General features: G+C 40.3%; 1 protein-coding gene across 4 annotated transcripts in view; it reads right to left on the bottom strand.

The window, feature by feature from the left end:
• Positions 1-12,472, bottom strand: part of LOC111146192 (lemur tyrosine kinase 2) — an 83,555-nt gene that overhangs the window by 40,605 nt on the left and 30,478 nt on the right. For 3 of the 4 annotated variants that reach the window (XM_022501631.1, XM_022501632.1, XM_022501629.1), the window contains exons 4-6: positions 7,724-7,797; positions 3,914-4,032; positions 3,645-3,732 (exon numbers count right to left, since the gene is read on the bottom strand). In XM_022501631.1, the coding sequence (XP_022357339.1) occupies positions 3,645-3,732; positions 3,914-4,032; positions 7,724-7,797 (281 nt within the window). The remainder of the gene's footprint in view (positions 1-3,644; positions 3,733-3,913; positions 4,033-7,723; positions 7,798-12,472) is intronic. The other variant, XM_022501630.1, reaches the window with a different exon arrangement.

Here is a 12,472-nt window from a genome sequence, read left to right on the forward strand (position 1 = left end):
GGGCTCTCAGCTCAGCAGGGAGCCTGCTTGTCCCTCTCTCCCTGCCTCTCCCCCGGCTCTCTTGTCTCTCAAATAAATAAAATCTTTAAAAAAATTGTTAACAAAAAGCATGTATTTATTATATTTATATAAAAACAATGTATAATGATAAAGATAAAAATATACTCAAGAATCTTACTATGGGTATTTATGAGAATTATAAAGGTGCTGTTTGTGTATTTTGTTATCTCAGAGTTTCTTTATAAAGCTGGTTAAATTCTTCCTCCCAAAAAGAATAGGTAACTTTGTGAAAAAATAAATTAAAATAGCACAAAAACTAAACCCATCCCCTGAACCAGTCAGAGGAAAACATCAAGCTGAGCACCCAGGGGCCTTTCCCATTCCAGGAACAACAACAACCTCTAACAAACTTCCAGGAACGCTCAGGGAGGGTGAGGAATAGGAAATACCCGTATGTATGAGAGAGATTAACCCAGAAACCTGGTATTTCAAGTAGACACGCTTCTTGCCGCATTTCTATTATGTTCAACTCACGTAGACTGTGGTGACTTCTACTTAAAAAAAACATCAAGAACTTAGGGATCCAGAAAAGCCACCAGAGAGTGTCTCAGAAAACAAGAACTCCGACAGCACACTTGTCTCGTCACAAAAAGCTGCATCTTTATGTTTTTTTCTCAAGTGCTGGCAGCACAGTAATCACCCAACACACTGGTCACCCTGAGGCCATTAAAAGAAGCCATTCTCATATTGTAATAACCGAGGACCATAAATATTATAACTGATAATGTTAAGATAATCCAAACAAAATACACATGCAATAAAATGATCAGAAACATCACTGAGAACTCCTCCGTCTTAGTTCTCACGCCTCCATTCAATAATTTATCAGGCTAAATAACAATGATCACATGTCCACTCCCTCTACGGCGAAGCTCTAGAGGACAAGGACCTCACTTTCCCTCTGAATCCCCCTGTCCTTCCACAGCAGCTGTTCAACAAATAAGCATCCAGGGCTCTCTGACGTCCCAGTTTCCTTGGAGGAGGGTTAAAATATTAATTTTAGACTTAGTCAAATTACATATGCACATTATAACTTCCAGTGTGATCATACAAAAAACTAAGAATGGTATCTAGTGGGGGAGCTTGGGTGGCTCAGTAGGTTAAGCATCTGCCGTTGGCTCAGGTCATGGTCTCAGGATTCTGGGATCGAGCCCCACATCGGGTTCCTTGCTCAGCAGGGAGTCTGCTTCTTCCTCTACCCCACTCCCTTGGCTCGTGTTCTTCCTCCCTTACACTCTCTCTCAAATAAATAAATAAAATCTTTAAAAAAAAAAAATCAAGAATCCAAAAGAAGGCTAGCAAAAAAGCAAGACAGAAAAACTGAAACAGGTAGGTAGGAAAAATAATATAAAACAGGTACATAAAATTCCAAATATCTCATAGATACAATAAACATAAATGGAGTACATGTTCATGTGAAATGATCAAGACTGACAAATTAACAGAATTTTAACAATACGCCATTTAGAGTGATATAAACCAGAGAAAAGGACTGAAAAAGATAACCACGCAAATTCCAACCAAAAGAAAGCTGGGATAACTATATTAATATCAGTAAAAACAGACTTAATCCTTAGTAATGCTTAAAAAGAGACCCTTCATAATTACAAAAGCTTAAAATTACAAGATGTTGTGTATCAAGTCTAAATGGTATCCTTGATTCAACACTCAAAGCAAATACAACTGGAATAATAAGGAAAATCCATAATCAAAGGAGATTATGTCTCTCATAAATGGACAGAAAACAGACTCAGACTCCTCTATCAATGCCCTCCCCAATCAGATGGATAGAGGAGACCTAACAACCTCATAAATGTGACCCAAAAAGAGCCACTGAGATATACCTGTATAGAATACCAGAATATACATCCTCCCCCACCTCCCACAGGACCCTACAGATACTAAAAAAATACACTGATCCTAGGGTGGGGAAGACTCTAGCCGAGGAGGGAGATGCCACTGCCCCAGAGCTGACGCATAAGGTGAGTGAGAACCACTCTGCTCTTATCAGTCACTGAGGTTTGGGGGTTACTCTGATATAACCCAATGAAAGCTAACAGACCAAGGTTATTAATATTTCTTTGGAATTAACCACCTTTGCCAATGAGCGTAATATTCTAATCACATTCAGAAATTAAAACAAGGGGCACCTGGGTGGCTCAGTTGTTAAGCATCTGCCTTCGGCCCAGGTCATGATCCCAGTGTCCTGGGATCGAGCCCCATATCAGGCTCCCTGCTTGGCAGGGAGTCTGCTTCTCCCTCTCCCTCTGCATATATGCCCTCTCTGTCTCTCTCTCTCTCTGATAAATAAATAAAATCTTAAAAAAAAAAAAAAAAAGAAATTAAAACAAAAATCCACAATGGTTGCTGCTCTCTTTCCATTTTACCAGTTGAAAATATTATCTGAACTAACCGGGGACTTATCCTGATGTACTCCCACTTTTCTGTGGATAGTCTTAATGTTTTAATGTTCTGAAAACTGAGACAATGGCAAGGAAGTCAATTAAAACCCAGCTTTTAAAAACAGATGATTATAGGAAATTTTCATGTAAGAGTTATTATTCATAAAAACTGCACAGAAACAGTTTTTCCAACTATAAATCTCAGTAAGTAATACGAGCATGCTAAGAAATGAGGCTATTAATTTTCGGTTAAAAAAAATCATCTCTTTAGGGGCACCTGGGTGGCTCAGTTGGTTAAGCAACTGCCTTCGGCTCAGGTCATGATCCTGAAGTTCCGGAATCGAGTCCTGCATCGGGCTCCCTGCTCAGCAGGGAGTCTGCTTCTCCCACTGACCTTTCTTCACTCAAGTTTCTCTCTCTCTCTCTCTCAAATAAATAAATAAATAATTTTTTAAAAAAATCACCTCTTTATTTAAAAATATAAATGGCACACACATTCACTATTTTTAAAAACCGGACAGGTCGGGAAACCTGGGTGGCTCAGTCGGTTAAGCATCTCGCTTTGGCTCAGGTCATGATCTTAGGGTCCTGGGATTAAGCCCTAAGTTAGGCTCCCTGTGGAGCAGGGAGTCTGCTTCTCCCTCTCCCTCTGCTCTACACCCACCCCCTTCTCTGCTTACTCACTCTCTCTCGTGCTCTCTCTCAAATAAATAAATAAAATCTTTAAAAAATAAAAATAAAAAATTAAAACCTGACAGGTCACGAGTACTCTGTAAGATTACGTTAATGGGGAAAAGTGTTTCAGAGTGCCTAGCTGAGTCAAGACCTCAAGCTCAGAACGGTGATCCTGAATCCACGCTCTGGCTATGCCATGTACTCGATAAAAAACATTCTCTTCATCTCTGTGAACCTTACTTTAATCATATATACATATATATATCTAAAGCGTAGACAAATATGATTAAATGTAATGCATGCAAACAGCTTAGCAGAGTATGGAATATAAAACACATTAAGTGTCAGTTGATACTATTTTCAAAGGCAATGACGTAGTACATCACAAAGTTTTAAAAATGGGGGGCAGAAGTGAAAGCAGTCCCTCATCCACCACTTCTATGTGTCAAAATCACTTGGCTATACCTCTTTAAAATGCTTGACCTTGAATTCCCACTAAAAACTTACCAAGTCACAGAACTCGAACACCAGGAGATAGGGAATTGCTTCTACACACTGTCCAACACACTGAAGAACATTTGGATGCTGAAGAATGCTGGAAAATAAAAGTCACAGTGTTGTTCACTAGGGAGCGTGCTAGCAGAACTGCTCAAATAGTGAACTAAATTTTAAATCCATGATGACTAAAATATGCTAAATAGCAAAGTCATTTTAAAGACCTGATTTCCAACAGACTACAGACCATGTTTACAGAACGCATATTAAGGTTTACTTACTAGTAAGGTTCTCCATTTTTCAAAAAAGTATCTTGTTCCTTTGGGCTTGCACTTGCTTTTAACTCCTTCACTATTACTCTTGCTACGCTAGTGCCCGTGTAAATCTCTCCAAGGAGGACCTAAAACCAAAGAACAGTTTTTCACTTCACTTCCTTCGAAATGGTAAAGAAGTATGTCTCATTATCAGGAACAGAGTACGGGAAAATAAATTAAGCAACAATTAGGCCTTCTGCAATGAAAATACTACCTCAGAAAAAAACTTGAAAAATGAAACCATTTTCTTTCAGTATGAAACTGTTCACTGGGTACTGAGGCACTCATATACTTATCTGTATTTCTTTCTTATTTATTATAAAATTGTACCATACTTTCACGGATATGACCAATGACATCACAGAAGAGTAATTTATAAGTTCAGTTCAAACATAACTCAAATTTTTCCCAAAACACTTCAACTGGGTTTTGTTATTTTGTCTCCTTCACATAAGAGAAAGTAAATGGACACACAGGCAATGTACAAATACACTCTCATTGCATTATAACTTTAAAAATCTATGGCATTCCAATTATTCCAGACCTTTATCTTATACTAAAACTTCAGTCAAAACACAAGAAAAAAAAAAATGACACTGAAGTGAACAGAATACAAAATGAATGAAAATAATGGGGTGCCTGGATGGCTCAGTTAATTGCACAACTGACTCTTGATTTTGGCCCAGGTCATGATCTCAGGGTGGTTAGGATCAAGCCCTGCATTGGGCTCCACGCTCAGCACGGAGTCTGCTTGGGATTCCCTCCCCTCCCTATGCCCCTCCTGCTTGTGCTCTCACTCTCTTCCTCTCTCTCTAGAATAGATAAATCTTTTTTTAAAAATGAATGAAAGGGACACCTGGGTGGCTCAGTTGTTAAGCGTCTGCCTTCAGCTCAGGTCATGATCTCAGGGTCCTGGGATTGAGTCCCGCATCAGGCTCCCTGATCAGTGGGGAGCCTGCCTCTCCCTCTGCCTTCCCCCTGCTTGTGTGCATTCTCTCTGTCTCTCTCAAATAAATAAGTAAAATCTTTTTAAAAAAATGAATAAAAATAAGAGCACACTACAAGTAAAGCAACAAATATAAATACTGACAATACAAAGGCATTTCAAAACATAATATTTAAGATGAAAATAATGAAGTAAAACTTTTAATTTAAATTTAGAATGATCAAAACTAAAAGCCTTCTTTTTAAAACAGTTTTTAGTAGTTTTATCAAGTAGATTAATTTTAATGCCCTGGAAGTAGACAGTAAGGCTTTGAATAGAATATAACATGTTTACTAAGAATGTAAAGGCAGAACAATAAACAGAACAAGGAATTATTTTTTTTTTTAAAGATTTTATTTATTTATTTGTCAGAGAGAGAGGGGGGGAGAAGGAGAGAGAGCGAGCACAGACAGACAGAATGGCAGGCAGAGGCAGAGGGAGAAGCAGGCTCCCTGATGAGCAAGGAGCCCGATGCGGGACTCGATCCCAGGACGCCGGGATCATGACCTGAGCCGAAGGCAGCTGCCCAACCAACTGAGCCACCCAGGCGTCCCAGAAAAAGGAATTCTGATAATTAACCAAGTCATATACTACTCACTGAATAAAATATCCAGAAGTGAACGTCCTCATTTTAACACCAAATCCACCTGCACCTGTATCCGCATGCTGTTTTTATCCCCTTTTCAAGAGCACTCTTCCAGTAACCCCTTCCTCTCTCCTGCATTAGCAGTTTCCCCACTCTAAAGAGGCTAAAATAGCTGCACATCCTATAAAAACCGAAGCAAAGCAAAGCAAAAACAAAACAAAAACCCAACACCTTCCCTTGGCCCTCAGATGGTCCCAAACAGCTCGTACTCCATTTCTCTGCTCCCTTTTACAGTAAGACTCCTTGACAGGGTTGTCTAAATGTGCTGTCTCCACTTTCTCCCTTGTGCCCACTGCACGTGAGCACGTGACCTCTCTACAGCCTCTTATGACAACCCCATGGCCCTCACATGCTGGGCCCTACCTCTCCCAGTCCTCATCTTAGTTTGCCAGCACCATTTACTACCATTCATCTTCGTGGCACTCCCATTTTCACGGACTCTCGGAACACCCCACTCTTCTGCGCCCCTTCCTACTCACTGGCTGTCACCTCAGCTTCCATCACTGACCTGCGCTGACCTCTCCTCGCCGCAGACCCTCAGGGCTTGGTCCTTGTGCCTCCCCCTCTTCTTGACGTTCACAGTCTTGGTGATTCCAACTAGTCTCATTCCTCTGAATAACAGCTATAGACAGAGCTCTCCCAAATGTGTATCTTTGGCCTGGAACCTCTCCCTTGAGCTCCAAATGTATACCCCAACTGCCCACTCCGTACTTCCATCTGGATGCCTACCAGCCATCCCATCTAACTTAACCAAAAGCAACCTCCTGATTTCCTCCTCCATGCCTGGTTCTCCTTAAATCTTTCCCATTTCACTTGCCAGCAATTCTGTTCTTCCCACCAATCAGGCCATAAGCGGCATCCTTGATCCCCCTCCTCCAGACTCCACATCTGATCGATCTCCAGTCCTGCAAGCTCGTATCTGAAAAATCCACACTGACACACACCCCTTCTCACGGCTCCCTGCTATCATTCAAGTCCAAGCCTGCCTGCATCTCCCCCTGTTGTGACTACTGCAGCCTTCTGACCAATTTCCCCACCTTCCCCTTCGTCTTCCATCACATAACCCCCCAAGTGATCCCTTTACCGGAAAGCCAGATTGCGGCAGTCCTCTCTCAGACGCTGGAGTACTTTCCCAGCTCACTCCGAGTAAAAGTCCCTAAATGCATATACTCTATCTCACATCACCTGGTTCCCCCACACCCCTCTGAGCCCGTCTCCCACTCTGATTGTCTGTGGTCTGATCACGGCCACCACACCACGGCAACACCCTGCCACAGCCAGAGGTCTCAGCTTCATCAGGGCAAGGGTTCTCGTTTGCTTGCTGCCACACAGGCCAGGCCTTCACCTACTTTCCTCCACACTGAACCCTCAGCACCAAAAACAACGTATGATGCACAACAAGTTTTGCTAAATGGCTTAGAAGATTTGGTCACTAATAAAGGTTGGTTGACATCAAAGACACAGGACTGACAAACAACTTTAATGGAAAGCCAAGATGCATAAGACGGCTGATCACTGAACAAACACCTCTTCTTGTCTTGACCACCCTGCTTATGAGGCAATCGCCACTCAGGAAGCTTTAACACAGAACGACTGTTAGTTACATCACAGAAATAGCTGCGATAATAAGATTATTCCTTCTGAATATCCCTTGGTAAAAAGATCAACATGCCACTGTTTCTATTTGTCCTTTGACAGCCTATGAGAAATAGAGGACAGTTCTTTGCCATGGTTTCCATTATAATAATACTATGTATCTACGATTCTAAAGTGGTTTAAGTATTATAAGGAAGAAATGGGGAGAAAGGGAGAAGAATTAAAAAAGAAGAATTAAAAAACAAATAATTTGCCTTAAGGAGGATAAAGAGCTTCTAAAATTCCAGTCTCTCATCCCTTCTTACTGTTCTATGCCAACAATTAGGAAAGTATCTGATATATAAATAAAAGACCTCCTTGGAAAAAGGCATACACCTAGAAACCCTGAAGTTCAAATTCCTGTGTGGTTTCAGGGTGCAAAGAGTAGACTTAACTGGTACCATAGCAACTAAGAGAATATGGAATGTTCTACAATACAACTCTTCATTAGCTTTAGATTCTAAACATTATAAGTAGGAGGGGGGAAAAGAAGATGTAAACAACATTTTACCTTTCCAAACCAGCCATTTCCAATTTCCTGAATATAGTTTAGACTGTGGCGGGCAACTTGAGACTTCAAACCTTCTGTAGGAAAAAGAATATAAAAAATAAATATGGGCATTTAACTGAAATAAAATATTAAATACATAATCTAAAGAATAAACAGAAACATAAATTTAAAGCTTGTGCTAATTAAGGTAGAAATCAATTCAAATAAACATACCATCATTTTCAAGCTGATATGGCCAAAATCGTTTCAAGTTTTAAAACTGACAATATTTTTCTGAATGCGTTTCCTACTTGATTATCTTTAACACTTCGCACTGTTTTCTCATCTAACCCCTCTCTATTCTATAGCCACTAATCACCATTCCAATGGCTTTTACTTAGTCCTTAGTTTCACGGTGGAGGTGAAAATCTTGTCAAAATCTGTCATTGTCAACCTTATCAGAACTCTGGAAGCCAGTCAATGACTTCTGGAAACCAAATCAAACCAGGAGAAAGGCCACTGAAACAGGGTAGAATTTCTCTGTGTCTTTGAATTTATCAAGGCCCCACCCGTCCCAGCCCCCAGCGCAGCAGCCAGTCTTAATGATGGCACATATTCTAGTGTGAATCCCAGTTCCAGACAGAGCGCAGTGAGCCTTATTATTCCCAAGGAACTGTGTTTCCTTGTTCTGGAAGTTTCCCTGAGGGACTGCCACATTCCCTTGGTTTCACCAAACTCAGAACTCTATCAGGACTGAGGGCTCCTCAAAAACATATTCCTCAGAGCCCCTGGGTGGCTCAGTTGTTAAGCATCTGCCTTTGGCTCAGGGCATGGTCCCAGGTCCTGGGATCAAGCCCCAATATTCAGGCTCCCAGCTGGGCAGGAAGCCTGCTTCTCCTTTCTCACTCCTCCTGCTTGTGTTCCCTCTCTCGCTGTATCTCTGTCAAATAAATAGATAAAATCTTAAAAAAAAAAAAAAGAGTTCCTCAAAAACAGTGAAAGCCAAATGGATGACACTTCTATCTGGGGCAAAATGTAACAGTAGAGGCAAACAGTAGACATGCTGAAAGCTTTAGTGGAAAAGCAGGGGAGTGAGATTTGGGAGATGAACAAGGGCTCTGAAAAGCTATTGCAATATATGGAGGAATCCTGAGAGCCACCTGCGTGCCCAGGGAAGGACACACACTCACGGAAGACTTGAGAAGAAGTGAACTTTCACCTCTAGCTAGGTCATGCCTAGCACAAGCAGGAGGTGACGACTAAGGCAGAGCTGTAAGTAGCCTGGGTGAGGAGTGTCCCAACATGGAGCTAAACAGCAAAGACCCAAAGAATGCTTTTTTTGTTGTTTTCTTTCTTTTTCTAAGTCTATCGTATTATTCAAAAAGGTCCAATTTTCAACAAAAAAGTACAAAACATGCAAAGAAACAAGAAGGCATGGTCTACTCACAGGTACAAAGGAAATGTAAAACAAAGTGTCCCTGAGAAAAGACAGACAGTGGCCTTACCAGGTAAGAATTTTTTTTTTAAGATTTTATTTATTTGACAGACAGAGATCACAAGTAGGCAGAGAGGCAGGCAGAGAGAGAGGAGGAAGCGGGCTCCCTGCTGAGCAGAAAGCCCAATGTGACTCGATCCCAGGACCCTGGGATCATGACCTGAGCCTAAGGCAGAAGCTTTTACCCACTGAGCCACCCACGCGCCTCCAGTAAGATTTTAAATCAACTGTCTTAACCACGCTCAAACAGCAAAAGGAAATCGTGGACAAAGAACTAAAGGGCACCACGAGAATGATGTCCTGATAAGTAGAGAAGATCAGTAAGTAGATTCAGATTAGTAAAAGAAACCAAATGCCAATTTGGAGCCAAAAGTAAAACTGAAACAAAAAAATTCACTAGAGGGGTTCAACCAAAGACGGGAGCAGAGAGAAGCAGCAGTGAACTTGAAGAGAGTTCAAATACAATTATCTAGGCTGAGCAGAAGAAAAAAGAATGAAAAAAAAAATCAATGAGCGAAGGCTAAGGGATTTGTGAGACACCACCAAGGAACCATATACACATAAGAGCCCCAGAAAAAGAGGGGGAAGGGGGGCAGAATGAATATTTGAATACATAACAGTTAAAAAAGGTCTGAAGCTGATAAAAGGTATGAATCTACACATCCAAGACGTTCAACCAATTCCAAGTAAGATAAACTCAAAGAAACGCATACTGAGACACATCATAATCAGACTGTCAAAAACCAAAGATGGAGAATCTTGAAAGCACCAAAAGGGACCCACTCATACATATGGATCTTTGATTAGATTAACAACGGATTTCTCACCAGAAACCATGGAGGCCAGAAGGCAGCAGGCTGGCATCTGTAACGTGCTGAAGGAAAAGAACCATTAAGCAAGAGTTCTATACCCGACAAAACTGTCTTCCAAAAAACTAAGGAGAAATTAAGACATCTCCAGATAAACACAAGTTTGGGGAGATTACTGCCACCACGCCTGCCCTACAAGAAATGTTGGAAGGAGTCCTTCAGGCTAAAGTAAAGGGACACTAAACAGTAACTGGAAGTCATATGAACAAATATAGATCACTGTTAAAACTACAGAGGTAAATATCAAAGCCAGCAATATTGTATTTTTAGTGTGCAGCTCTTCTTTTATTTTCCTATGTGATTTAAAAGACACATAAATTATACATCTGGGACGCCTGGGTGGCTTGGTCGGTTAAGCAGTTGCCTTCGGCTTGGGTTGTGATCCCAGGGTATTGGGATCGAGTCCCACATTGGGCTCCTGGATCAGCAGGGAGCCTGTTTCTCCCTCTGCCTGCTGCTCTCCCTGCTTGTACTCACTCGCTCTTTCTCTTTCTCTGACAAATAAATAAAATCTTTAAAGAAAAAAAACTTTAAAAAATGAAAAATCTATGTTAACGGGTACATAAGATATGAGGATGTAATTTGTGATAACATAAAAAGACTGAATTGCAGAGTTTTTATATGCTACTGATGCTAAAAGTTGGTATCAACTGAAACACAACTGTTATAAATTGAAGGTAGTTGTGATCCCCAAGAAAATATCTAAAAAAATATAAACAAAAGGGAATGGGAAGGGAATCAAAATGGTAAACACACAAATCCCAGTGGCCTATTTTGCAGAAATGGAAAACTGATCCTAAAATTCATACGTGTGGGGTGGCTCCGTCAGTTGGGCATTTGCCTTCAGCTAGGGTCATGGTCCTGGGGTTCTGGGATTAATCCCCATGTCTCAGACTCCCTGCTCAGCGGGGAGTCTGCTTCTCCCTCTCCCTCTGCCTGCTTCTCCCCCACTTGTGTGTGCATTCTCTCTCTCTCTAATAAATAAAAAAATCTTTTAAAACAATAAACAAAATAAAAATCATATAAAATTTCAAGGGACTGAATAGCCAAAACATTCTTAAAAAACAAAGTTGGAAGATTCATAAACGTCTCAATTCCAAAGCTATAATCACCAAAACACTGTGATACTGGCATAAGGCTAGATACAGATCACTGGGATTGAGAGTCCCGAAATAAACACAAACAGATATGATCAACTGATTTTCAACAAGGTGCCAAGACAAGTCAATGGGGGAAGAACAGTCTTTTCACAAATGGTTGCTGGGGCAACAAGCTACCCACCTGAAAAAGAATGAACCTGGAACCTTACTTCACACCATATACAAATATTAATGGGTCAAAGACCCAAATTTCAAAGATAAAACTACAGAAGTAACAGAAGACAATATTGGTGAAAATTTTCATGGCCTTGAGTTTGACAAAGGTTTCTTAAGTACGACACTAACTAAAAGCACAAGCAACAAAGGAAAAAAATAAATTGGACTTCATCAAAATTTAAAACTTTTGCATATCAAAGGACACTATCAAAAGAGTGAAAACACAACCGAAAGAATGGGAGAAAAACTTGCAAACCAGATCATTATTGTGAAGCTATTAAATAATTAAGACAGTGTGGTACTGGAACAAGGAATTGACAAATTACTGAAATAGAAGGTCTGCAACAGACACATACACATACAGTGGGGTTTGTTTTGTTTTTATTTGGGAGAGAGAGAGCAAGAGAGAGGAGCAGAGAGAGAAGCAGACTCCCCACTGAGCAGGGGCCAGATGTAGGGCTTGATTCCAGGACTCCAGGATCATAGCATGAGCCAAAGACAGGCGTTTAACTGACTAAGCAACCTAGGCGCCCCTACATATGGAACTAAAAAGCAGAGAAGAATGAAAGGACCAATCAGTGAAGAAAGCTGAGAAAAATCCAGTAATCTACCAAAAAAGATTCATGGATTCCCTAACACCACACTCAAAAATTAACTCAAGGTGGGTTATGGATTTAAATTAATTTAAATGTTAAAGCAAAACCTTAAAACACTGTAGGAAAAAAAAAGTAGTTAAGTATCATTTTGACCACAGAAGAGGAAAGGATTTCTTTAAGACATAAAAAGCTCTAATTTAAAAAAAAAAAAAAAAATTAATTTAAAAAATTATTTTAAAAAGAGAGAGATTGCATTTCTAGCTTAAGGGGCTGTTAAATTTGGCTGTTAAAATCAGGAAACATTAAAAAATTCTTTTTTCATGTATATTTGACTAATTTTTTTCTTTAGTGTACATTTTGATTTCTCCTTCATTTTCTGTTTCCATATTTACTAGTTATTTTCTTAGTGGTTGCCATGGAAATTACAGTTATCACTCTAAATTTATAACAATCTAATTTGAACTGATACCAACTTAGCTTCAATAGTAATAGCA

The sequence above is a fragment of the Enhydra lutris genome, unplaced genomic scaffold (assembly GCF_002288905.1).
Source record: "Enhydra lutris kenyoni isolate GAN:26980312 unplaced genomic scaffold, ASM228890v2 scaffoldscaffold13, whole genome shotgun sequence".
NCBI lineage: Eukaryota > Metazoa > Chordata > Mammalia > Carnivora > Mustelidae > Enhydra > Enhydra lutris.